This window comes from Emys orbicularis, chromosome 6 (genome assembly GCF_028017835.1).
Source record: "Emys orbicularis isolate rEmyOrb1 chromosome 6, rEmyOrb1.hap1, whole genome shotgun sequence".
NCBI classification, from domain to species: Eukaryota; Metazoa; Chordata; order Testudines; family Emydidae; genus Emys; species Emys orbicularis.
In genome coordinates this window covers 50,216,989-50,244,156 of record NC_088688.1, presented here as the reverse complement: position 1 = coordinate 50,244,156, position 27,168 = coordinate 50,216,989, and the positions used below count along the sequence as shown (strand labels likewise).

General features: G+C 43.8%; 1 protein-coding gene across 3 annotated transcripts in view; it reads left to right on the top strand.

Moving 5' to 3' along the window:
- The first annotated feature begins 583 nt into the window (after positions 1-583).
- The window catches only part of LOC135879929 (general transcription factor IIH subunit 2), a 28,405-nt gene continuing 1,820 nt past the window's right edge, over positions 584-27,168 (top strand). The window contains exons 1-13 of one of the 3 annotated variants that reach the window (XM_065405963.1): positions 584-666; positions 1,287-1,374; positions 1,455-1,532; positions 3,037-3,073; positions 3,833-3,919; positions 6,261-6,311; positions 6,890-6,944; positions 7,932-8,037; positions 10,045-10,135; positions 10,269-10,356; positions 11,032-11,139; positions 12,415-12,478; positions 20,125-20,228. In XM_065405963.1, coding sequence (XP_065262035.1) covers positions 1,319-1,374; positions 1,455-1,532; positions 3,037-3,073; positions 3,833-3,919; positions 6,261-6,311; positions 6,890-6,944; positions 7,932-8,037; positions 10,045-10,135; positions 10,269-10,356; positions 11,032-11,139; positions 12,415-12,478; positions 20,125-20,228 — 925 coding nt within the window. In that variant the 5' untranslated portion in view covers positions 584-666; positions 1,287-1,318. Of the gene's footprint in view, positions 667-1,286; positions 1,375-1,453; positions 1,533-3,036; positions 3,074-3,832; positions 3,920-6,260; positions 6,312-6,889; positions 6,945-7,931; positions 8,038-10,044; positions 10,136-10,268; positions 10,357-11,031; positions 11,140-12,414; positions 12,479-20,124; positions 20,229-27,168 lie in introns of those variants that run through there. The other 2 variants (XM_065405965.1, XM_065405964.1) reach the window with 2 other exon arrangements.

The window sequence follows — 27,168 nt, the reverse complement described above, 5'->3', positions numbered from 1 at the left end:
GCTAAACCCGCCTTAAAGTCCATCCAGGGGTGGCTCTATGTTTTTTGCCGCCCCAAGCACGGCAGTCAGGCAGCCTTCGGTGGCATGCCTGCGGGCGGCTGGCGCTCATGCAGCGTTTCTGCGGGTGATCTGCCGGTCCCGCGGCTTAGGCCCTGGGGACTATCTAAGCCCGAGTCCTGTCTCTGGCTGACGGCGGCCAGCAGTGGAGGCTGCAGAGCCTAGCACAATACCCCTGCCATAGCCAGTTGCAAGCGTCCAGCCCAGTGGGGTCCTGGGCCAGGTTCAGAGCCGTCTCCTCCCGAGAGGCAGCGGGCGGAGCAGGGCCCGTGGAGATAGGAGCGCGGACACTCCACATGCCCCGGAGAGTGCTGGGGTCCCGTGTAGCCGGGCAGCGCCTGTGGGCTGCCGGCTGGGGCCGATACACGGCAGCCGCCTCGCACAGTAACGGGCGGGACGCGGCTGGAGAGAGAGGTGTTCCCTGTGTTACCCCCGTGTAGCCCCCCCCGGGGACCGGGCACCACTCCCTGCCCCGTTCCAGGCCGGCCCTTCCTGAAGCCGGAACGTTCCTCCCGCGGCCCGGCGCGCCGGTCGGACGAGTTGCAACGGCACCGAGCGGGGGTTGGTTCCGAGAGTTTGCTGCGGGGAGCTCGAGCTCGGTCCTGGCAGGTCAGCGGCGTACGCTCGGATCCGCGCGTCGCCCTGACGCCGCAGTGGCTGCGCTAAGCGCCCCTGGCCGGCCTGGGAGAGCGGGGCGCGCGGGTGGCAGGAGCAGGTCGGGGCGGAGGGGAAAGTAGAGTTGCGCACAGGCCCCCGGGCCAGCAGCCTCGGCCCCGCCTCTCCCTGGGGCCCCGGGTAACGGCGCCAGGTAGACTGGCCCCGCCTCAAGTCCTCGGGACCCCCTTTGGCTCTCTAGGAAAGTTAATTTGCTTTAAATAACAGCCCTGCCCTCCCCTTTGTGGGGCGTGGGAGTGAGCGTCATTGGCTTAAAAACTAGCCGGTCACAATAAACGCACGGAACGTGTTCCGCGGGCGCGGCGTTATTCAGCCGTTGTACACTCACCGCTTCGCTCAGGAGCTCACCCATGCACAGGGCAAAGTGCTACCTGCACGTTAGTATTGACTGGGGACCTGGTTTTGACAAAAGTAATTCAGCATCTTAAGTCACATTTTTATTGTCAACACAGAGACTGATGCATTGTATTCGTTCCAATGTTCTGTGGCACGTAATCAGACAGAATTTATCAAAATGCCTTTGCTTATAAGGATGTAATCATTGTCCTTAACAGTATTGTAAGTAAGCAGTTTTGGACAGACAGACATGGATGACGAGCCTGAAAGAACCAAACGCTGGGAAGGGGGTTATGAAAGAACATGGTAAGCTTTGTTTTATTAATTATTTTATTTTAAGAGAGAGAATTTAATCTAACTTTTATATAATAAATTGTTCATTGTAGGGAGGTTCTCAAAGAAGATGAATCTGGGTCACTGAAAGCAACTATAGAGGATATTCTTTTTAAGGCTAAGAGAAAAAGGTAAGCAGTCAGTTCTGAAGTTCTGAAGCACAGGGAACACATTAGGAAAAGCTCATCTCTGGAGTGACTACGTTGAAGTAAAAGGAATTGCACTGAGAAAAAATGGTCCCCATAGGATAGATTAAACATACTGCAATATTTATAAGTAAACATACTTTCCCTTTCCCCCTTTTCCCCCCACATTCTGTGTCTTAGATTCAGCCTCCCCTTCCATAGTTCCATCTGTACTTAATTGTGCCAGAAAGAGTACTTTGAGATTTCTCTTCAACCTGTTTAAGGGCATTGATACTGGGTAGTTCATATCTCTGCTCCCAAAGAAAGTGGGTCCTAAACTTATATTCTATATGTGGTAGTGCAGTGTGCTGCATCTAGACAACTGAATGTAAATAGCAGAATCCATCTTTGTATGCTCTCTAACAAAATATTGATATACAGATTATTTTAATCTGTTCATTATTGGACTGGCTGGATATTTGCCTAGTGCTGTGTTATTTGCACCAAATTATAAATTGATTTTGTTTAAAATTCTGTGTCTAAAAACATTCTAGGCAAAGGCTAGTTTTCATTCACAGATTGAATTTGTCGGGGACTTTTAACTCAGACAGCACCGTTCGTTGTCTGACCGCAGAGAGAGAGACAGGCAACCCCAGCAAGGTCCAATACAAGCTCTTTATTGAAGAGTGCACCCAACAATAGAGAGCGGCCCGTCTCCACTGAGAACCAGCCCCGATTACAATAACTAGTAAGGTTATATAGATAGTTCCGTCGCGTCATAGTTAAAACAACCCAACCCCCCTTTATTAGTTAGAAAGCTTCTAATATTCATGCATATCTATCTTCTTTGACACTACAAACAATTCGTGATGCCTCAGCAACTTCTTATGAGCTTTGTTGTCATGCACCAGAAACTAGGAGAAAGGAGGGAGTTAAGAACAGATGAAGAACAGAAACAGGGAGTGGAGACTGCAAGTTTCCATATGTCCAAACAAACTGTTCCTAGCACTTCTGGTACAAGAATGCGACCCCCACCTCTTATCTCATTCTCTGCAGCTCAAGCAAGCATGCCCTCAGGTTTCACAGAGAGACAGGAATGGCCCAGCAACTACTGTTAGCCTAACTTTGGCTAAGCTGGCCAAACAATGTTCTATACTCCATTTTCTTGGGCCTAACAATGTTAAGGCAAAAAAACCCAAACTTTCAAATATATTATGTTTGTGTAAATACTTCAGAGTGGCAAAGAAGTTCAAAACAAATAACTCCATTAAAATTTGATAAGACTCACTGCACTGTTTTTTTTTTTTTTTTACTGAGCCTCTGCCCTCCACAGTTTTTCACAGCCCTAGTTGTATGCTTATTTAGAACCTAATCTTTCATCCCTTTTAAAGGCATTGATGTTAATGGTAATTTAGCATGTCATGTAACTGTAGGATTGGCCTTAGTTATTGATGCTGTTTTAGAATCCCATGTTATAGTCTTAGCTCAAATTCTTCTGTATTTTTAACAGAATCTTTGAACACCATGGGCAAGTTAGACTTGGAATGGTATGTTTATATATTCCCTTGACTGTTAGATCTAGTTTTGTTGTGTCTGAGATTATGTGTACTGAAGTGGTTTTCCCTCTTCAGAAAACAGTGGCATCAGATCTACGAAATATTTTTACTGACTTGATGTGCATGAGTTTGAGGTTTCTTTCTGTCCCAACAGACAATTTTTTTGACTTTCATGAGTTGGTGTGTGGTATACTAAATATTGAAAGTGTCTGATATTCAAGAGACCTGGGTTCTATTTCTTTTGGTAGGACCTGCTTTGTGATACAGTTGAATCACACAACCTCTTGGAGTCTGTTTCCCAATATGTAAAATGGGCATAATGGTACTAGCTTAATTCAAACGAGCTGTGAGAACGGATTGATTTGTAAAACACTGACTTCCTCAGTTGAAGTGATGATATAAATACAAAATATTATTATTCCATAATCCATCTTTTGAGAGAGGATGAGAACAGTGATCATTTATCAGGAGAAGATCTCTGCTCACATTGTAAAGGGAGGATGGAGAGGAACTTAACCTCTTTAATCAGCAGCCACCAAAGAATCCGTAAAGGCCATTATGCTGTTCCGTACTCTAAATATTGCCAATATGACAGAGAAGGCTATACATATTGTCTATTGAATTTACTTGAAATAAACAGCAGTTATTTTAAATTACTCTCTTATAAATGTGTTTAATGTGAGTTCTAAAAGTTTGTTTGTTTCAAACCAAGAATTTGTGGAATTAATATCCTTTATGATTCTGATTCAGATGCGTCACCTTTATGTGGTGGTAGATGGATCAAGAACTATGGAGGACCAAGATTTAAAACCTAACAGGCTTACGTGTACCTTAAAGGTATTTATTTTATCAAAAGTATATTCATCTCCCTTTGTTGTGATGTCTGCAGATCACATCCATCTGGGCTCGAACAGGATTGCAACTACCTTTGACTAATACTTACGTTAATGCTCCCATCTGCCTCTTCCCGCTTTGTCTGTTGTTTGACTTGCATATTTTCCAAACTATAGATCAGTGATTCCCAGACTTCGTACTAAGGCGACTCACCAACAGCATTTGGTCTTTTTTTTTTTTTTTTCCTTCCCCTTTTGTAACCCACCATTACATATATGCACCCTCTGCTCTGGCACTGCAACCCTAATCCTGGCCTAGTGCGAGGACTAGGAGAGGAAGGGCATGTTTGGAGAGTGAGTCCACCATGCACTGATCCCGCAGTGGCAGCTCCTATCCAGGGTGTGTCCCCCTCCAGATGTTGTGACCTGGTGCACGGGGGCACAGCACTTCTCTCTCAAATTTGGCCTTGCTTCCCCTCCATGGTGACCAAATTTGCGTGGGTGAGACTGCAATCCCAGGTACCAGGTTGCAACACCTGGAGTAGGGAACTGGGCTCAGCCCCATGGGAGAGGAGCTGCCGCTGTGGGATGAATATGGGGTGGGCTTGCTCTCCAACCCCCCACTTTGACCAGGCTGGGAGAAGTGTATGCTTGGCAAGGCTGTGCAGTGATGGGTTAGTCTAGCCCTGGTTGTGGTGATCCGTCTAGAACATTCCTGTAATCCACTGGTGGATTGGGACCACTGATTTGGGAAACACTGTCTCAAACTCTGTGCGGTAAAGGCTGTCTTTGTGTTTATTTTGTACAGTAGCTAGTACAATGGGGCTGTTTGGCATCATTAGGCACTACAGTAGTAATAATAATTATGTTAGGAGGGCTGTGGAGAAGTTTAAATAACAGGAGGTGCCATACAAAGAATGTGAGAGTCGGCAGACTGTGAAGTATCACCCACAGCATGCAGTGTAAAGAGAACAAATATACTTTGCACTTCTTAAAAATAAATTTTAATGTTTTGTGCTGAAAATATGCTTCATAGGTCCTGATTGAGTCTGTGATAGTGACTTACTCCAGTTTAGATAGGTATGACTAACTACAGAGGACTGAACTTGATGGAGATAAGATGTTGCCCTGACAACACTAAGCATTAAAATTATGTTTTAAAATGTGTATCATTCTGATTTCCTATACAAATAAAACATTTTATTATGTGCCGTATTTATGGCAACAATTTTAGCTAACATAGGAAAAACTTTCACATTTTGCTGAATCAAATACTCCATTTTTCTCTTTTCCCTGTAATACAGTGGTGGACCACCTTTGGCCCATCAGGGTAATCTGATTGCAGGCCACAAGACATTTTGCTGATGTTGACCGCAGGCACGGCCCCTTGCAGCTCTCGGTGGCCGTGGTTGCCAGTGGAAGCTGCGGGAAGCAGCAGCCAGCATGTCCCTGCGGCCCGCTGCTTCCCGCATCTCCCATTGGCCGGGAACGGCGAACCGTGGCCACGTGGGGCTGTGCCTGCAGATGGTCAATGTCAGCAAAATGTCTTGCGGCCCGCAATCAGATTACCTGATGGGCCGCATGCAGGCTGCAGGTTGCCCACCACTGCTGTAATATCTTCCATGTGTTCAGAAGTATAGATAATGTAAGGTCCTTGGTGTGAATTAGGGGAACACACTTTGTTTAAACTTCATAGCTTTTTAAAAATTAAGTAATTATCAATATTTCTTTTGTGTGAATGGGGAAGACCCTCTGTTCAAAATAACTCTAATCTTCCATGTGTTTAACCAAAACTAAGCAGTATTTTGGTTAGTGAATTTGAGTCATATGGAAGGTAGAATAAGTTTGGCTGAATATGACTTAGTCCCTGGTCTGTTCCTGCAAACAGTTACATGTGTTTAACTTTATGGACATGAGTAATTCCATTGACTTCATTGGTGTACACACATGCTTAAAGTTAAATGTGTGTACACAACCGTTTTCAGGATTGGGACCTTAATTTTTGTTAACAAGATTATTGGTCACAGAAAATAACTCAGTAATCATTACCACTGATCTGTATTACAGACTAAAATTTCAGCTGTTGTCTTAATTCTGACTAATGCTGTTAGATCTATTTTAAATTTGCTGCAGAAATAACACTAGTATAGTTAGCATGTAGTTAATGTAAGCTGAGATTTTTCTAAAGTTTCTGAAAGGTACTGTGCACCCAAGGAGTGTCGCGGGTAGAGGGCGGGAGGATGGGGGTGTTTAAAGGTTCTAAATGGTTTTATAAGTGTCATTTTAACAGATATGAAATGACTGATGTGTTTAATTATCTTAATACTCAGAACTTTTTTTTATAGTTATTGGAATATTTTGTTGAAGAATACTTTGACCAAAATCCTATTAGTCAGGTAGGTATGTACACCTGTGTGGGAAACCAGATTCATTGTTACTGATTAAGCTGTTGTCTGAAAACAAAGTTGGAAGAACTATTTTGAAGTTTTCATTTAATTTTAATTAAACATTTTTCAACAGATTATTTTAAATTAATATTAGTAGTCTTTTCCTCTTTCTCCCCCGATCTTGTGTAATGTTTTTTTCCCTCTTAAATGGTGAGGATGAGAATTCAATTGAATATTGATTTACAGTTTTCTGAAGTACGAATGCTAACACAATTAGGATTTGGAATTGCATTCTTAATGCCAGAAAAAGGATGTAAAGAGACAGTTTAGTCCTTAGGGGCTAGAGGTACCAGTAGAGTGAAGAATTAAGAATATATTTTCATCTTAATACAAAGGGAGTTGTGCTAGTAATTTCCTGTATCTCAAGGTGAGAGCTGGTTTTAAATTACTGTGCTTGCAAAGAAAGGCTGCAGAGAAATATGTGGGTATTGTAAGCACTGATCCAAAAAGATCTATATAACAATACACAGGGTATACTAAGAATGTAGATCAAATTGATAACTCGCTAATAGAACTATTTCTTGCAGATTGGTATAATTGTAACTAAGAGTAAAAGAGCTGAAAAGCTGACAGAACTTTCAGGTAGGAAAGAAGTATCCTTTTGTATTAGAGAATCATTGTCATCACTATAACTGTTGCACTCTACAGCCCTGATCTTGCAACTTGTTCCATACAGGCAGACCCTAATGAAGTTAGTAGAGCACCAGACAGGTGTAGGGGTCCACGTTAGTGGATCTAATTGCAGGATTGTAGCCTGTTTTGAGATAAGTTTCTGATTGGTCAGGGAGTCTACTTATGCTTAGGAATATAAATATACGTATGTTTTAAGAGCAGAAATCAAATTTCAGTATTGATTTTCTCTTGATAACTTTGTGCGTGTAATTTGTATTGAGTGCCAACACATGAATTTCTCTATTGCCTGCGCTTTCTGCTCTCTCTTTTTTTTCCTCTCTCACCAACTTCCTCTCTTATATACATTTTCATGATTCAGTGCGAGAGCCGTCTTCTAGGAGCTCTTCCCGTTTGGAACAACCTTCTCATATTTCTCCCTCATCAATATTTCAAATATTTCATATGAAAAACACCTTTTTTCCGATACTGGTTATTTTCTTTCTCTCCTTGTTATCTGTTTTAACTTTGTAATTGTAGTTAATGGAGGCCTTATGATCTAGTGGATTAGAGATGAGGCTGAAAAACAGGAACTCTTGATTTCTAATGTATGTTCTACCACTAACAAACTGTGTGGCTTCAGGCAAATCATTTAACCTCTCCTTGTCTACTAAGCCATCTGTAAAATTGGGATAACTACTACCTTGTTTAGGTGCTTTGAGAGTGATTTAATGTTTGTACAGTGTGTTGAGGATGTAAAGGACAATGTAAGTACTAAATAGTATTGTTACTAAAACAATTTGTGATACAGTTCACACTAGGATATTTTGTTTATGTATTTCATACTGTATCAGTATAAATTAACAGAAAAATGTACAATTGTAAGGTTTTTTTGTTTGTTTTTTGGTTTTTTTTGTTTTTAATCTTACCATTTCAGGTGAGTTTTGTTTTTACTTATAGGAAACCCAAGAAAGCATACAACTGCTCTGAAGAAAGCTGTAGATCTGACCTGCCATGGAGAACCATCTCTGTATAACTCTTTAAATTTGGCCATGCAGACTTTAAAGTTAGTATATGTAGGTTATTATAGGTTTCATTCTTTTTGGAACAACAGAAACTGATAAAATGCTGATTGTAAGCTCTTTGTGGCAGGGAGCATATTTGTGTTGGGAGTAATGCCTTGCACAGTGCTGCACTGATCCTTCTGAGATACCTTAAGGTGTTATTGCAATACAGATAACTAACTTCTGCTTTGTACAATGCACAGTCAACATAATTGTCATTTAAAAATAAAAAATTAAAGCATTTAATATTCCCAGACAAAAACCTGTTTATGCTGCTGTTCAGATGTGAGTATGTAATTGTTGTTAGGAAAAATTGGAAGCATTGTTTAATATTAGTAAGAAGTGGGGAACTTTGGCTTTCTGTCTCTATAAGAGCACAAAGTATTTATCAAAACATATAAACAAAACATAACTGTTAGATATCTATAACATAAATATCAAATGTCCCCATGTCTTTTGGTTCACTCCGTTTCAGCACTTTAGAGAAACCGTTACTGCCAAAATTAACACTTTGAGTATTTGTGTATAGGATTTCATTCTATTTCTTTGAAGAGGTAGTCAAGACCACAGCTATTACATGCAAAGAGCTGAAAAGTGCAGATTTTGAACTTTTAACTGCATATCCATTAAAGCAAAGAAACATACTAAAAATTGTTTCCTGCATAGTAAGTGGCTCAGCTCCTCAGATATGAACAGACTTTTCATGGAGCAATCCAAAGCTGTAAAGTCAAATGGAAAAGTGGTGTAAGTAATGGTCTGTAGGAATGGTTTTAATGAACTCGACTATGAGGCTAGGACAAATGGAACTTGGGTTACTGTAGCAAAAGGAGCAGTTGATGAATTATTTTGTAATTATGATAGTGTGTAAAGGCCCCACTCCAAGCCCCATTGTGCTGGGTATTGTACAAACACAGCTGAAGACAACATAGTCCCGGTCCTAGAAAGGTTAAAATCTAATAACAGATGAAGGTTTGGAAATCGGGATATAGAAGACAGGTAAATGAAAAGGATGATGAAATACCATCAATTTTGTTTCCTATTTTTTATTTTTAACTATTTATTTTTAATTTGGCTGTAGAGGTAGGGTCTGGGGGAATGGCAGGAGTGGGGGTTAGTTAAAGATATGAGAAAAGGAAGGAGGGGGAAGAGGAACAGTCACAGCTTACCACCTGTGCCAAGGTCATCTGGCTGGGTTTTGTATGTTTCACATGAAAAGTGAGTTTTAAAATAGTAGCGTTTTAGATTTTTGCTGGGAGGGAGCTTGCATGGTAAATAAGTGGCATGAGAGAAAGAATGGATGTTTGAGGGAGAGTCTGACAGGTGAGTAAGAAAGACCAAGAACAATGACAGAGTAAAGGTGGTGGTGGACATTGCAGTAAGTTACTAGGACGGCTAGTTAGAGTGGTTCTAAATTATTAAAAGCCTCAAAAGGAAAGACAAGAAGCTTGTTGTCTGAGTTGATGGTGATTTTTTTTTCTATAGGGAGTTGAAAAGAAAAAATATTATCTTAAAGCATTTGCTGTATTCTGATATGTGGAAGTGAGAGAGATAGAAAGACACTGGAAACTTTGAGGACCCGCTCTCTGTGAAAGATGTCATAGATTTGCATCTCTGAATTGGCCACAGAATAATGTTTTTAAAAAAAGAAAAATGCTCGATGATTTGTTGTGGTGGTGTCAGACTGAATCTAATTTTTCCCTGGAGGACTGTGGTGGGATAACTTCAAGAACTATAACAAGCCATCAACTGAAAGGGTTATTTCAGTAGGTTAGATTTTGGAAAAGTATGACCTTATTGTGGGAGCAGTTCTCTGAGGGATTTACAGCATCCTTTGGTGTTTGTGGGCATTAGCCATGTGTTTTTCTGAATTTTGTACAACTGAGTACTAGGAAATGTTACTCTTGGGGATTCTTAAAAAGCCACAGCATCAAACTTCAACATACGTGTATGTAATTGTTATATTCTTAGTTTGTAGCTAATTTAAATATATATCTTTTTACCTTCTATAGGCACATGCCAGGACATACAAGCAGAGAGGTTTTGATTATCTTCAGTAGCCTGACAACGTGTGATCCATCTAATATCTATGATCTAATTAAGGTATAGAAGTGAAGAATTAGTACTTCTTAAAAAAAATGTTGTTGATGCATCATTTTTGTGATTACTTTTAAATTGAAAATGTATATACCTTTTACAGTTTTCATTTCGGTGTTTTTTGTTTTTCTATGTGAAGTGTTTAAAGGCAGTTAAGATCAGAGTATCTGTCATCGGCCTATCTGCTGAAGTTCGAGTTTGTACTGTACTTGCCCGAGAAACGGGTGGTAAGTATATAGACTGATTCTGAACATATGTCAGTAATAGTCATTTAAGTCTAAAAGTAAGTCTGAAAGATTTGACAATTTTTAAAAAATACATCCTCTTTAAACATCAGAATTTATTTTTTTTGACCATACTGTTGTGTTAGGAGAATATTTCATAATTGCTCCCTCTGTTTAAAGAAGTAATACAAATTCAGTAAATTTGATATGTAACTATAGTTGCTGATTTGGAAGAGAGATGATTAAAGAAATAAGGATACCTGAAAAAGTCTGTAGGCAAACTGTATCATATTAAAGTTAATAAACATATATTACCATTAGTGACTACAATGGTGAGTTGGAAAAAAATTGCATTGTATCAGTTAGTGTGGAGAGGGAAAGGTAGGCTCTCACTATCTAACTTTTTAGAGGTACACAGGCATACTTGTATATTTAAAAAAAAATGTAGTAACTATAGGTAACATCCCATATATTTTGCGCTATTAGCATTATACATTTTTGCTTAAACTGTTTTCAAGTTTTGCCTAAACTTGATTTTCCATTTTTTTTTCTTGTTCATGGTTCTGATCTCAGTAAAACTATCCATACGTTATTTGAACAGGTATTATGATTGTGGTGTTTACCTATTCTTAATAAATGAGTCAGCGGAGAGTCATGCATTTTCTTTCTCCATGGTAGGAACATACCATGTAATTTTAGATGAAAGCCACTATAAGGAGCTGCTGATGCATCATATTAGCCCTCCACCTGCCAGTTCAAGTTCTGAATGCTCCCTTATTCGAATGGGTAGGATCTTGTTTTATTAAATTTTAAATGCAAGATTTAAGAATCTTTGGTGTAACATCCTCTTTTGTGTCTTCTGTATTAAAGTAATATGAACAAGGAAGCTGTTTGAAATCTGAAACATATTGATGCATAATTGTTTTCACTTTAATTTTTCAGTTTTAGCAAACTGGATTTTAACATATTTAACAGTATACCTACAAACCATTTAGCTATTTAAATTGAAAATTGAGAATTAAAACAAAGAGACAAAACTCCATTTTAAGTTGGTAGTAATAAATTTTACACAGTATTTCTTTGTGCGGTAGTAGAAAAATGTGATATGTAAAATATTAAGATGATAAACCTAAAAAGTGTGCCTCTCTATTTGTATTTCTATTTGCCATTTTATCATGATGACTGCCTTCTGTACCTAGGCCAAAATCCATAAGCCTTTTAAATTCATGCCCGTATTGCTGTGATTAACTGATTGGGCATATATTAGGAGAAATCTTGTCAGCTTGTTCCTTTCTAACAACTGGAATGAGCTCCTTTGCTTCCTCGTGATAGAAAAAGAATTCTGAAAGAGTGTGAGCCTGAAGCTAAGTAGCAGCACAATGTTCTGCTGCTATGCCTCTGTACAGGCTTGTTTCCCATTTTAAAACAACTTTCTTTTCGTTCGTCAAAGTGAATAAATACATAAAAAGTAGACATTTGTGTGTAATCATCTTTATAATTAAATGATTTAAGCTTTTGTTTTTTCAGTCTAATCAGTGGAACAGTAATAAGAAAAACTATCTCCTTGGTTGAGATGAGCTATAAAAATAATTACCAGAGGTGGACTGGAAGCTACCTAGGACCTCTAGAAAATATTGTATTAACCATCACACTGCACTCAAAGGGATCATGTCTCTGAAGTCTGAACATTAAATTAGTTCCCTTTAATTTCTGACTTGAACCATAGTTCCCTTTAATACATTGCTCTTTCTCCTTCTCTACTATCTCACCTAATTTTCTCTGTAATTGTTTGCCAAAAAAATGGGGTTTGTCAGTTTCACTCTAAGTGGAAAAAAAAAATTGTTTTTGTAAGGTGACGCAATACAGGATTTGGAGGCAGAAGTAGGAAGAGAACACTCATGATGGATTTAGTATCTAGGAAAAGGTGCATTGACTTCTGTAATAACACGAAATATTTTAAACAGTAACCCCTAACTTTTTAACTTCTCCACTCAAATAGGAAATTGTTTGTTGTATGTTACCAATTCATATAGTGATGTAATATTTTTCTTGGCTCCTAAGGTTTTCCTCAGCATACCATTGCATCTCTCTCTGATCAGGATGCTAAACCATCATTTAGCATGGCGTAAGTAAAATTATGGTTAGTTTTAGGCATTATTAGAATTCTGTGGTATCTAGATAAATTTAGAAAATGCTGTATATGCACTGAAAGGTACAAAACATGAAAATGGGTAAGCAGCAGGTGTGCTGTGATCACTGCTTATGACATTGTTCATAATGAGAGACAAGGTGGGTGAGGTAATATCTTTTATTGGACCAACTTCTTTTGGTGAGAGAGACAAGCTTTTGCGCTTATACAGAGGTCCTCTTCAGGTCACTGCGTACAACTGTTCATAATAGTCTCATTTTATCTTGTGCTGCTAACATCTGTTTGTATCCAGCTGTTGTCTCTTATCTTATACTTACTTGGATTTTAAGATCTTTAGGGTAGCGATCATCTTTTGGTTGTTTGTATAGTGCCTAGCACAATGGGACCCTGATCCCTGACTGGTGCCTTTAGGAGCCACATACACTTTTTACTATGCTATAGCAAATAATATAAATCCGATCCGTAAACATGGTGGTGATAAGGAAAGAATACCTGGAACTGAGTCTTCCATTAATTTCATTGCTAATGTATAGTGAAATTGAAAGCTTGATTAGCAAGAGAGTGCCCTTCTTTGTGAGAAGAGACAATAGAAAATTTTTTTAAGTTTCAGAAGGAAAAAAACGATTACTCACCTTCTCATAACTCTTGTTCTTCGAGATGTGTTGCTCATATCCATTCCAATTAGGGTGTTTGCGTGCCGCGTGCACAGTCATCGGAAAGTTTTTTCCCCTAGCAGCACCTGTCGGGTCGGCTGTGGAGCCGCCTGGAGTGGCGCCTCCATGGCACTCAATATATGACCATGCCGACCCGGCACCTCATCAGTTCTTTTTTTGCCAGTTACTTTGACAGAAGGGAAGGTGGCTGGGTTTGGAATGGATGTGAGCAACACCTCTCAAAGAACAACAGTTACGAGAAGGTGAGTAACTATTTTTCTTCTTCGAGTGATTGTTCATATTGATTCCAATTAGGTGACTCACAAGCCTTACCTAGGCGGTGGGGTCAGAATTATGGAATCACAGACTGGAGCGCTGCCCTGCCTAAGGCTGCGTCGTCTCTAGTGTGCTGGGTCATGGCATAGTGAGCGGCAAAGGTATGCACCGAAGACCACATTGCCACCCTGCAGATCTCTTGGATTGGCACCTGGGCCAGAAATGCTATCGATGATGCCTGTGCCCTTGTGGAGTGAGCCATGAGAGCCGGGGCTGGAACGTTGGCTAATTCATAGCAGGTGTGGATGCAGGAGGTAATCCACAATGAGATCCTCTGCAACGAGACTGGGAGGCCTTTCATTTGGTCTGCCACAAATAGCTGGTTCGACTTTTGGAATGGTTTCATGTGTTCGATGTAAAAGGCACGCACCCGGCGAATGTCTAGAGTGGAGTGTATGCTCCTGACTGCTTGCATGCGGTTTGGGGTAAAACACAGGCAGGAAAATGTTCTTGTTAGAGTGAAATTGGGACACAGCCTTTGGAAGGAAAGCCAGGTGAGGACTAAGCTGCACCTTGTCCTTGAAAAAGACCGTGTATGGAGGGTTAGAGGTGAGGGCCTTGAGCTCCGAAACCCATCTTGCCAAAGTAATGGCAACTAGGAAGGCAACCTTCTATGATAGATAAAGGGGCGAGCAGGTTGCCAACAGTTCGAAGGAGGGCCCCATCAGTTTGGAGAGAACCAGGTTGAGGCCCATGCAGGGATTGGCTGCCGAACCTGTGGGTACAGACACTCCAGGCCCTTGAGGAAGCGGCCAGCCCTGGGGTTGGTAAAGAGGGAGCACCCAGCTGCTCCTGGGTGGAATGCAGAGATACCTGCTAGGTGTACCTTGATGGAAGAAGCAGCCAAGCCTTGCTGCTTAAGGTGTAACAGATAGTCCAGGATGAGAGGAATGGGGGCCTGGGAGCACTAGATTGTAAACCTCTTCCACTTTGCCAGATAGGTGGCCCTAGTGGAGGGCTTCCTGCTACTGAATAGAACTTCCCTGACCGAGCACGGGAGCTCCATGCGGTTTAGCCATGAAGCTTCCAGGCCGTGAGGTGGAGAGACTGGAGGTCTGGGTGATGAAGACGACCATGGTCCTTCGTGATCAGGTCTGGGAACAGCAGCAGCATGACTGGGACGTCCATTGACAGCTCCAAGAGGGTGGTGTACCAGTGCTGGCGTGGCTACGCCGGCGCTACTAGTATGACCGCCGCGCCTTGTCCCTGCGGATTTTGAGTAGGACTTTGTGTACAAGCGGAAACAGCAGGAATGCGTTATAGCAGATGGTCGGACCATGACAGGAGGAAGGCATCCGTGATGGAACCTTGGCTGTGGTTCAGAAGGAGCAGAACCGCTGGCACTTCCTGTTGCTTCGAGTGGCGAAGAGATCGATGTGGGGAATTGCCCACTTCTGGAAGATGATGAGGATGACGTGCGGCTGGATGGACCACTCGTGGTTGCGGAAGGACCTCGTGGTTGTCTCTAGGTGAACTGAGTGGGCTATGCAAAACTCCCACAGCTGGAGGGCTTCCTAACATAGGGGAGAGGAATGGGCACCACCCTGCCTGTTTATATAAAACATAGCAGTCGTGTTGTCCGTCATGACTCCCATGCACTGACTCTGCAAGTGTGCCTGGAAGGTCTGGCATGCGAGCCGCACCACTCTCAACTCCTTTATATTGATGTGGAGCGAGAGCTTGTCCTGGGACCAGAGGCCCTGTGTTTGCAAGTCGCCCGGTGAGTACCCCAACCCAGCACTGACGCGTCTGTTACCAGAGACAGGGAAGGCTGGGGCTTGTGGAAGGGGATCCCTTTGCACACCTCCTGCTGATTGAGCCACCAGTCGAGGGCCTGGAGGACTTGTGCTGGTAGGGTGACCACCGAGTCCAGACTGTTGCGAAAAGCTAGAGAGGTCTGAGTCTCATCTTGGCGTGTTGCACCACATACGTGCATGACGCCATGCGATCATGCAGCCCCTTGTTGTGGTGGTGAGGTACTGTCTGAGGCTGCGTATGATGTCCAAGATTGTCTGAAACGCCCTGGCCCGAGTCGAGTCCAGCACTGCCCCTATAAACTCTATTCTCTGAGTTTGTATCAGGAGGAGACCTAGATTGTCGAAGGTGGATTTCACCAGTCAAACCTATTATTCCACCTGGTCCTTGGAGCACCCCCGAAGCAGCCAGTCGTCGAGGTACGGGTACAACTGCATCGGCCTTCGAGAAAGGAAGGCTGCTATGAACGACATGCACTTGGTGAATACCTGGGGGGCTGTTGACAGGCCGAAGGGGATGTTGACCTGAATTTGATGGGTTAATTGTTATGGCTTGCCACTGATTGCATCTGACCAGAAGATTTATAGGTTCTTATCCAATTCAGACTACAGAGTTTAAGAACTCAGAGTTCTATATCGGGAGAGGACACTCAGGGTGCTTGGCAAGAACATGTACACTGAGGACAATACCAAATTAATAAAAACTTTTTTGAAATGAACATAAGAATAATAAATGCTATGAAACTTATAACTGCAAAACAGTTAAAAAAAAAAAAAAAAAATTGCAAAACTCCTGGTGGTAACATTTCTATTATAAGTACCTTAACCTAACATACTCTCACCCTTTGTTGAGGACCCGGTAATAGGAGGTGAAGGACCAGCCTCACTCCTGGCATGCCTGATTACACGATCGATGTGTACTGGCTTCCCCAATAGTTAGGAATGTTGAGTAGTTATACTGTACTACACAAGCTGATCTGATAGCGTTACAGAGGATAGAATAGATAGATGAAAAGATAGTATATAGAGTATAGGAGAACTGGAAAAAGCACTCCAAGAAACCAAAACTTCAGGAGCTAGAAGAGCCTACAAGAGCCTTTCTTACAAGGTATTTTATAGGATCCTGACCCTATGTAATTCAGGCCCAACCTACTATACCCAAATCTTACTGCCATACCCTAAGAAATTTATGAGTAACCTTTTCCTATAGGTTAGTGGATTATGACACTTTCTAAATATATTAATAAGGATTATCTCACTCCAAAACTGCCAACCTAGGCTCTCTTGGTGACCTCCAAGTTGTGGTATACCCTGCGGTTACCAACTGGTTGTAGACATTAGATAAGCCTGTGATGTGATGTGGATAGTTCCCCCCCCCCTTTGGTTCCCTAAAGTTCAGGGACCATACTTATCTGTGCCAAGTTGCCAGCTTTTATGCTGACATATTCATAACTGATTATACTTTTTGCTGTATAGCATATCTTACTGGATATTACAGACCGGTAGGCTTCTTGCATTTCAGCGAAACTTATTATTAGGCACCATATGCCTCAACACATCCTAAATTCCAAGGAATTAATACTGATAAAATATAAGAATGAAATAGATTAATTTCAGAAACATATTTGATACAGCTGGCTGGATTAGTAGGATATAATAGCTAGCAAAATAATCCTATGGGCTACAGGGAGGAACCGTCTGTGCGCTGGACGTATGGATATATGGAAGTAAGCGTCCTTGAGGTCGAGGGCGGCATACCAGTCTCTCGGATCCAGAGACGGAATGATGGTGTTCAGGGAGACCATGCAGAACTTCAACTTTACCATGGATTTGTTGAGGCCTTGCAAGTCTAGAATGGGTCTGAGGCCCTCCTTGGCTTTGGGGATTAGGAAGTATCGGGAATAGAATCCCTTGCCCCTGAGCTACTGAAGAACCTCCTCCACCGCTCCTCTGGTGAAGAATGCCCGCACCTCCTGGATAAGGAGTTGCTCGTGAGAAGGGTCCCTGAAGAGGGACGGGGAAGGGGGGTAGAAGGGGGGGGGAGGAGGAGCAGAATTGTAGAGAATATCCCACTTTTACTGTGCGAAGGACCCAGTGGTCTGATGTTATTTGGGACCAAGCACGGCAGAAGTGGGACAGACAATTCAGGAAACAAGGGGAAGGATCCGGGGTCATGGCTGATGTGCCATCCTCAGGCGCACCTTCAAAAGGCCTGCTTTGAACCTGATGATGGTTTGGTCAGGCCTTGGCCTTGCCCAGATGAGGGGTGGAAAGGCTTGCGCCTGCTGTTCCTGCCTCTTCTCCTATAGAAATCCTGCCTCAGCCAAGGAGGATAAGAGCGTTGCTGCTGTTGCTGCAGCTTAAAATGTTTGTGTTGGGTTGCCGGGGTATGCATGCCCAATAATTTGATAGTTGTCCAGGCGTCTTTTAGGCTGGGCAGCTTGGAGTCCATCTGCTCCTCAAACAGGCCGTCCCATCAAAAGGCAGGTCCTGCATGGTCTGTTGGACCTCGGGTGGAAGCCCCAACGCCTGCAACCGTGAGCTATGCTGCATGGCAATTCTGGAGGACAAGGTGCATGCCGCCGAGTCAGCAGTGTCCAGTGAGGCCTGTAAAGAGGTCCGTGCCACTGCCTTGCCCTTCTCAACAATAGCTCTGAACTCCTCCCTGGATTTTGCTCCTTAAATTTCAGCATAGAGTTTTGGGAATTGAAACTGTATCTATTCAGGATTGCCTGCTGGTTGGCAATCCTGAGTTGCAAACCCCCAGTGGAGTACACCTTGTGCCTGAACAGATCCAGGCGCTTGGAGTCCTTCAACTTAGCCGCTGGGGCTTGCTCTCCCTGCCTCTTCCTCTCGTTCACCGCAGCCACCACCAAAGAGCAGGGTTGCGGGTATGTGAAAAGGTATTCCCCCTTAGAGGGGACGAAGTATTTCCTCTCCACGCTCTTTGCGGTGGGAAGGATGGAGGCTGGGGTCTGCCAAATGATCTTTGCGTTGGCCTGGATAGTTTTGATAAGGGGTAGAGCTGCCCTTGATGGGCCTTCCGGGGCCAAGATGTCAACCATAGGGGCCTCTCACTCTACCACCTTCTTGGCCTGTAGACCCATGCTCTGTGCCACCCTGCATAGGAGGTCCTGGTGGGCACAGCTGTCTGTGGGGGCGGCCCCAAGGCGGAGATCCCCACAAACGCCTCGTCCAGGGAGGACACGGGTTCCTCCTGCCCCTTCCGGTCCCTGGGGCCTCCTGCTCTGCCTCTACATCTGGGCCAACCACCCTGGGGTCTGGCCCAGGAACGGGGGGGTTGGTTCCAGGGGAGGTAGTGTGGCCGGTACAACCTCAGCACCCTTAGGGGTGGGGCGACTGGCCGATGCCTCCGGCACCCTTGGTTCGGACACCACTGAATGGGAACCTTTAGATTGGGTGCCCTGGGCTTGGTGGTACACCCATGGGGGTTCAAAATGGCTACTGCACTGATCCCTGCCACTCCGCAGGCCATGGCCCTGCACCCACATCAGGCCTTCTATGGGCTCACCAGTGTCGGCCCCGTGCCGAATGTCTGGACCCCGCCTCCGAAGACAGGGACTGGGACCATGATGGCCAGGGTGGTGCGGAGCTGGGCTGGGGAGCAGTGCCACGAGACTGGACCTGGAGTGGTACCGTGAGTAGGGTCTGCACGGAGATGCCGACCGGTGCCAAGACAACCTGAGCCAGGAGTGGGACTTGCTGTGCAACGGGGATTGGTGCTGCGATCCGGAGCGCTGGCGTAACTTGGACCTGTGCCGCGAATCCGACCGGTGCCATGAGTCCGAGTGGTGCTGGGACTCAGAGCGGTATCTTGCCTCTGCTGGCGATACTGAAGGACAAAGCATTGCTGGTTTGCCTCAAGATGGAGCCATATGTTGTGGCACAGGAGGCTTGGCACGGAGGACTGGGGACCTTGGCGCTGTCGTGGCAAACAAGTCCCTTGTGGCCTCAAAGGTGTCCGGGGTGGACCGCAGTTCCACCTCCTCAGTCACCTGGCTCGGGGAGTTCAACGGTACCGGACTCGACGGTCCGCCTTGGAGGTGCCACTCTAGGGGGCTCCACAGCCAAACCAACGGGTGCTGCTAGGGGCAAAACTTTCCAATGACTGTGCACATGGCGCACACACACCCTAATTGGAATCGATATGAGTAATCACTCGAAGAAGAACCGTGTATACTCCATGAGAGAATTAAAATGCATATCTTTAGTTTTTAAGTCCAAACCAGAGTTTCTCTGTGTGAGGAAAAATTATGACTATAATATAGTGGATGCCTTTTATAAAGTCACTTTCTAGAGGTAAAGGAAATTTCAGTTATGTGGGGGGGAAATTAATTTTTTCTTCTGTTATTGAGGGAAAGCGTGGTACTGGCTTCTGAGTCAAAAGCAGGTGGCTAAATCAAGCATACATTTCCTCTCTTGGAAAAAGATTTCCTTAAACCATTAGATCCTGGATCACATTTCAAAAAGCTTATTGAACTCCTCATGATATTTCCCTATTCTTGGGTATTATTGAGACACAGAGTTAGAAACTCCATTACCAGTGGAAATTGAGCTACTAGGTAACACTTAATAAATTTCTGAATATTTTGCTACTTAATAAATGGGAAGGTTAATCCCAGGATTTAATTAAAGACCCTGGTAAAGTGTTGGTGTTTTGTTGTAACACTTCATTAAATGGCTATGTCATTTAAGGAAAAGTGTATTTAATAGTGAATTTTCTGGTTGATTTGCAACTTTGCATCACACCAAACTCTGTGACAAACTCTATGCTCGTTCTCCAGTTCTGTCCAACAGTTTCACATTTGTCCAAGAGATTTCAACAGTATTGATTTCTTCTCTTCCTGCCCACCCCCAGGCACTTGGAAAACAACAGTGATCCAGGTCTCACGTTGGGTGGATATTTCTGTCCCCAGTGTAGGGCCAAATACTGTGAACTCCCTGTGGAATGCAAAATCTGTGGTGAGTATAAAAAAACAACACAAAGTATATAGACTTGGTGAAGACAAAGCGGGGGAAAACAGAGACATGATGTCATGGGAGGGGGGTCTACTATAGACCAGCAAATCAGGAGAAGGAGGTGAATGAAGCATTTCTAGAACAAATTATAGAAATAACCAAAACATCAGATTTGGTAGGACTGGGGGACTTTAACTACCCAGGCATCTCTTGGAAAAGCAATATGGCAAAACACAAAAAGTTCTTGTATTGGGGACAACATTTTGTTTAAGAAGATGGTGGAAGTAACCAGGGGAACACCATTTTAGACTTGCTTCTAACTATCAGGAAGGAATTGATTGCAGATCTGAAGGTTGATGGCAATGTGGGTGAAAGTGATCATGAAACGATAGATTTTATGATTCTAAGGAAAGGGAAGAGTGAGAGCAGCAGAATAAGGACTTAGACAAACTCAGAGAACTGGAAGGTAAGGTACCCTGGGAGGAAAATCTAAGGGATGAATGAGTTCCGGAGAGCTAGCAGCTTCTCCAAGACAATATTAAAGGCATAACATTAAATGATCCTGATGTGATGGAAAGATAGGAAGGATACTAAGAGGCTGCTTCGGCTGTACTTGAAAATCAAAAGGGAATCCTACAAAAAATGAAAATGGACAAATTGCTAAGGATGAGTACAAAAGAATAGCACATGTACAAAATCAGAAAGTCTAAGGCACAAAATGAGTTGCACCTAGCAAGGGACAATAAAAGGCAACAAGAAGAGGTTTTATAAAGACATTAGGAGCAAGAGAAAGACAAAGGAAAAGTGTAAATCCAGTACTTAGCAGGGAAGGAGAGCTGATAATGGACCACATTCAGATGGCTGAGGTGTTTAATGCTTATTTCTTCAGTCTTCACAGAAAAGGTAAATTGTGACCAGATACGTAACACAATTAATATTAACAAGGAGGAAGGCGTGCAGACCAAAATAGGGAAAGAACTGGTTAAAGAATATTTAAATGTATTCATATTGGTATTGCCTGATGAAATGCACCCTAGGGTACCTTAAGGAATTATCTAAAACAACTCGTAATTATCTTTGAGAACTCATGGAGTATGGGGGAGGACTAGAGAAGGACGAAGATTGTACCTATTTTTTAAAAAGGGGATCCAGGGAATTATAGACCAGTCAGAGGTGAAAGTAAGCCAGTACAGTGTACTGGTAAGAAGGTGGCTGCCAGTACTGGCCGGTACACAGTCAAAGTTAGAGCGCTGCTGCAGCAGTGCTTTAAGGACCGTACTGGCAGGGCTGCCGACGGGGGGCAAAAGGGGCAGCTGCCATGGGGCCTAGCTATTTAAAAGGACCCAGGGCTACCGCAGCAGTGGCTGGAACCCCAGGCCCTTTAAATCACCACTGGAGCCCCGGACAGAGCTTGCCCGGCAGCGCTGAAGGACTGGCTGGGGGAGGCTGGTCACCCAGTCCTGCCCATAGGTGTGGGAAGTAGGTGTGCAGGGGGTGCTGCTGCTCCCTCAGGCTTTGTGCCCAGCGTGGCCCCGTGCCGGGGTCCTGACCGCTGGCCCCCTGCCCAGGGGCTCCACTACAGGTCCCAGCTGCTGGTCCCAGGTCCCAGCCATCAGGCCTTCTGCTGCCGCCTGGGGTCCCGGCCGTGGGGCTCTGCTCCTGGCCCCGGCCTGGAACTCCTCAGCTGCCCCCAGCTGTGGTCCCAGCCTGGGGCGTTGAGGGATGTGGACGGGGTGGGGGTGGGGGGGCTGCAGCTCAGCACCCTCACCCTAAAAATTGTTCCAGTGCCACTGGCCATGCCCCTTCTGTCCAAGGCCCCGCCCCTTCCAGAGCCGCGGTGCCGCCCGCCCCCCCACGCCCCCCAGCTTGCTCAGGAGCCTGGCAGCCCTGCGTACAGGAAGAGATTTAAGTTACTTTCACCCCTGAGACCAGACAGCCTAACTTTGATACCTGGAAAAATATTGGAACAAATTTTTAAACAATTAGTTTTAAAGCACCTAGAGTATAATAGATTTATCAGTAAGAGCCAGCGTGGATTTGCTAAGAACAAACCATGCCAAACCAATGTAATTTCCTTCTTTGACAAGGGTACTGGCCTAGTGGATGAGAGAGGGAGGGCGGCGAAGAAGTAGGCGTGATTCATCTTGATTTCACAGTCGCACATGACATTCATATAAGCAAACTAGGGAAATGTGGCCTAGATGAAATTACTATAAAGTGGAAGCATAACTGGTTGAAAGACCTTACTCAAAGAATATTTATCAATGGTTTACTGTCAAACTGGGAGGACATATCTAGTGGGGTCCTCCAGGGTTGTGTCCTGGGATCAGTTCTGTTCAGTATTTTGGATAATGGAGTGAAGGGTATGCTTATAAAATGTGTGGATGACACCAAGTACGGAGGGGTTGCTTGCACATTGAAAGACCGGATTAGCATTCAAAATGACCTTGACAAATTAAAGAATTGGCCTGAAGTCAACATGATGAAATTCAATAAAGACAAGTGCAAAGTACTACACTTAGGAATAAAAAAATCAAATGCCCAACTGTGAAATGGGGAATAACTGGCTAGACGATAATATTGCTGAAAAGGATCGGGGGTTACTGTGGCTCACAAATTGAATATGAGTCAAAAATGTGATGCAGTTGCAAAAAAGGCTAATATAGTTCTGGGGTGAATGAACAGAAGTGTTATATGTAAGTCATGGGAGGTAATTGTCCTGTCTGTTTGGCGCTGATGAGGCCTCAGCTGGAGTCCAGTTCTGAGGGCCACACTTTAAGAAAGATATTAACAAATTGCAGAGGGTCTGGTGGAGAGTAACAAAAATGATAAATGGTTAAAAAGCCTGACCTATGAGTATTCTGCATTTTCAGTTTTTATTTGTTTAAAAAAAAAAGTCTGGGAATTTTTCAGTGTTTATTTTCCAAACCTTAAAAACGGGATGAAAAGAGGTTAAAAAAATTGCGAAAAATCAGGGGGGGGAGGAGGAGGAGAGGAAAAAGGAAAAACAGTTTGTAATATACATATTTTACTACAGTATAATTGAAACTTTTTTTGTGTGTACAAAGGTATATTTTGTGTGTCTCAGAGCTTAGTTTTTCCAGAAATCCTGGTTTGCGTATGCTTGCATAATTTTCTTCAAAGTATCCTCATTCATGTTGAGCCTCTTGTTGTCATGGAATTAATCCAATTTAGAAAATATGCACTCTGCATCAATAGATTCAGGGGATACACTCATAGCTTGCTGTGCCACTTTGCTGAAGTTGGGAAGTGTGTCTTGATGTTGTTCTAAGAAGCCAGAACATCCAGTTTCGTATCGTCAGGGTTAGGGAAGTTCATGGAATTAGTAAATGCCCCTTTCAGATTTGAAATTTTATCTTTAGTAGCAAATGGTTGAAATACTCTGGCATAACAGTCGTAGTCTGCTGCAAAATTCATCTTGAGGAAAGGGTGCAATATCTGGATGACATTCCAAAAAGAATCTTTGGCACCAAACACTTTGGGTTTCAGATTATAGGCCACGGTCGTCTCCTATTTCTGGCTGTGTTGTGTTGAAGGTTTTGAGTGCTTGTTTGATTTTTCTTGTGTTCCAGGGTGGGAAGGATTTCCAGAAACAGCTGGGTTTTCTTGCCATATGTTTCTCCTGCAGCTTTTGTGCTCAGTTCAGTTGAGATTTTGGTTCTCAGGATTCAGTAAATATCTGTATTGGCAAATGTGTTGGCAGTAGTTGGAGAAAATTTGAGTGTTTTCTGTGTGTCACACAGTGACTCCCAAGTTTTCAACAATGACTATTACCTTGGTGCACAGCATCTAGCACTTATTTTGGTTATTTGCCAGTCCATGTGTTATTTACATAACAAACAGCGAAATACAAACTCATCCACCAATGTGGCCCAACACAGGGGTAGTTAATTGGCAATTGGCTCTGCACTCAACTCGCACTGTGTTAAACAAAGCCTTCAGTTTGTTTGCATGCTTGAAAATGGCCCTGAATCCAGTGATGCAAAATTTCACATCTTTCATTTCTTCTGTAGCAGTAGCTGCTGACAGCGCAGCATTAATCAGATGAACTGGACAGGTAATACGTAGGAGCTCCGGTTTCTGATTGAGTTTAATCTCCTGTGCAAACAGTCATGTAGGAAACAGAATCTCTATTACTTGTGGCCATGTTTTCCCAAGTTAGTTGGTACATCTCAAACATGTCAGTTACTGTTGTAAACAGCTGTCAGCAGAGGGGATGTATGTCCCATCAGCACAAAACAATGTGGGTTTACTTGCTTTGAAATAAAAAAAACTAAAACAAAAGGCCAAGAATCGGAGGGTCCAAAGTATCAGGAGACTCATCACAAATCAGACTAGACACCACATTTCCATCAATCTGTTCCATCAGTGTAGATACTAAAGCATTGTCATTTTCTTTCAGATGCTTACGAGTGAGGTTGTGTGCATTAGGAAGGGTTTTGCAGCTGGACAGTATTGTTGCACAAAATCATCAATAGGCCCCTCTGCTATTAACAGCAGTTGTCCGGCAAAATGAAGAGCATGCACAAATTCATTGACACAATCATGCTGTGCCTTCTTTTTCATTAAAGCCCTGGTAAAAGCGCCTGTTATTGACTGTTTATCCCGAAGCTCACTTTCTTCTTTGTTTCTTGTCGCTTCCTTTCAACATGTCCCTTTATTCTGTCAGCAGGAGCATGACCTCAATTATAGGCGCCGACTTCTAATGGCGCCACTGGGTGCTCGACCCCCCCCTGCACCCAGCCCTGCCCTGACTCCACCCCTGCCCTGCCCCTCCCAACCTCATTCCAACCCCTTCCCCAAAGTCCCTGCCCCTATTCAACTCCTTCCCCAAATCCCTGTCCCGCCTCTTCCCCGAGTGTACTATGTTCACACTCCTCCCACCTCCCTCCTGGAGCTTGCTACAGCTGTTTGGTGTTGGCAAGCGCTGGGACAGAGGGGGGAGGAGGAGGTGGGGTGGGGAATTTGGCTGCTGGTGGGTGCAGAGCACCCACTAATTTTTCCCAAGAGTCGGTGCCTATGACCTCAATGCTGCAGTACTTGCAGCACAATGCATCCTCCCCACTCCCATCCTTACTTTTCTTGAAAATTTCCAAGCACTGATTTGCTTATTGGTATTCAACATAGGTTTGCGTTTTCATCCCATGTTTACCTGTTTACCTTATCTATCTATAACCCCAAGGAGCTTACCTAAGTTTCTGGGGCTCTGTGTGCTGGTAGTTCAGGGAGAGGCATACTCTCCCTCTGGGAAGGGAGAGCCAAGGGCAGACTCAGAGTCTGCTAGGTAACCAAGAGGGAGAGAGACTGTGTAGAACAGGGGTGGACAAACTACGGCCTGGGGGCTGCATCCGGACCACCAGACATTTTAATCTGGCCCTTGAGCTCCCGCTGGAGAGCAGGGTTCGGGGCTTGCCCTGCTCCAGTGCTCCAGCTGGGGAGCAGGGGCTTTCCCCACTCCACGTGGCTCCTGGAAGCAGTGGCATGTCCTCCCTCTGGCTCCTACGCGTAGGGGCAGCCAAGGGGCTCCGCACGCTGCCCCCACAGCTCTCATTGGCCAGGAACCGCAGCCAATTGGAGTTGCAGGGGTGGCACCTGCGGACAGGGCAGCGTGCAGAGCTGCCTGGCCATGCCCCCATGTAGGAGCCGGAGGGGGGACATGCCACTGCTTCTGGGAGCTGCCTGAGGTAAGTGTTACCCAGAGCCTGCACCCTGACCCCCTTCTGCACTGCAACCCTCTGCCCCAGCCCTGATCCCCCTCCTGCCCTCCAAACCCCTCGGTGCCAGCCCAGAGCACCCTCCTGCACCCCCAACTCCTCATCCGTACCCCCAGCCGGAGCCCTCACCGACCTCTACTCTCTGTGTACTGTGTTTTACACTGTGGAACTGCTTCAGTTTCAGCGCTCTAGGACACAACAATCGCATAAAGTTTTAGTGTTTAACAAAAATCAGTACCTGAAAAAATACTGAGTGGATTGATAAAGGGGTGTAAATCAGTAAAAACTGGACTCCTTTAATAAACCTGGTAACTTATCAGTGAAAATTGGTAAACTCAAAATGTGGAACTCTGAGGAAAGGTTAAAAAAACTGGGCATGTCTAATCCTGAGAAAAGAAGACCGGGGGGAGGGAACCTGATAGTCTTCAGATACGTTAAGGGTTGTTATAAAGAGGATGATGATCAATTGTTCTCCATGTCCACTGACAGTAGGACAAGAAGTAATGGGCTTAAACTGCAGCAAGGGAGATTTAAGTTAGGTATTAGGAAGAACTAGCTATCCTTATAGTTAGTTTCTGGGGCTCTGTGTGCTGGAATAGGCTTCCAAGGAAGTTTGTGAAATCCCTGTTGAAGGTTTTTAAGAACAGGTTAGACAAAATAAATGTTAGGTATTGTTTTAGGTATATTTGGTCATGCTTCAATGTAGGGTGTTAGACTAGATGACCTCAAGGTCCTTCCAGCCCTACATTGCTATGATTCTTTACGTATAATGGTAAGCAACAACAAACAACCCCCTAAGCTATTGGGATGTGGAAAGACTCAACTATGCCTGTTGCAGAACTTGTCCTTAATTCTAGTCTTGGGTATCAAATAGGTTTGGGGCTCTGAGGGCTACAGTGTGTAGAAAGCAATACCATAACACAGACTGTTGTGTCTTAGACTGGATGCTGAATTCCTTGTGTGCTTGAAACTTTCATTGAGGTCAGTGGGAATTTGGGGTGAATCAGAATTTGATCAGACTCCATTTCTTTTGTATTCCAGTATCTTTTATATTCACTTGATTGGAATACATATATATCCAAAAAGGGATTCCTGTAGCAACCAATTTAGTTATATAGTATAGTGGAAATATCACTTGTGCTGGAGGAAAGTTGTAACTTGCCTTCATTGAAGGGCTTGGGCATAGTTATATTTTCATTATAGAATTA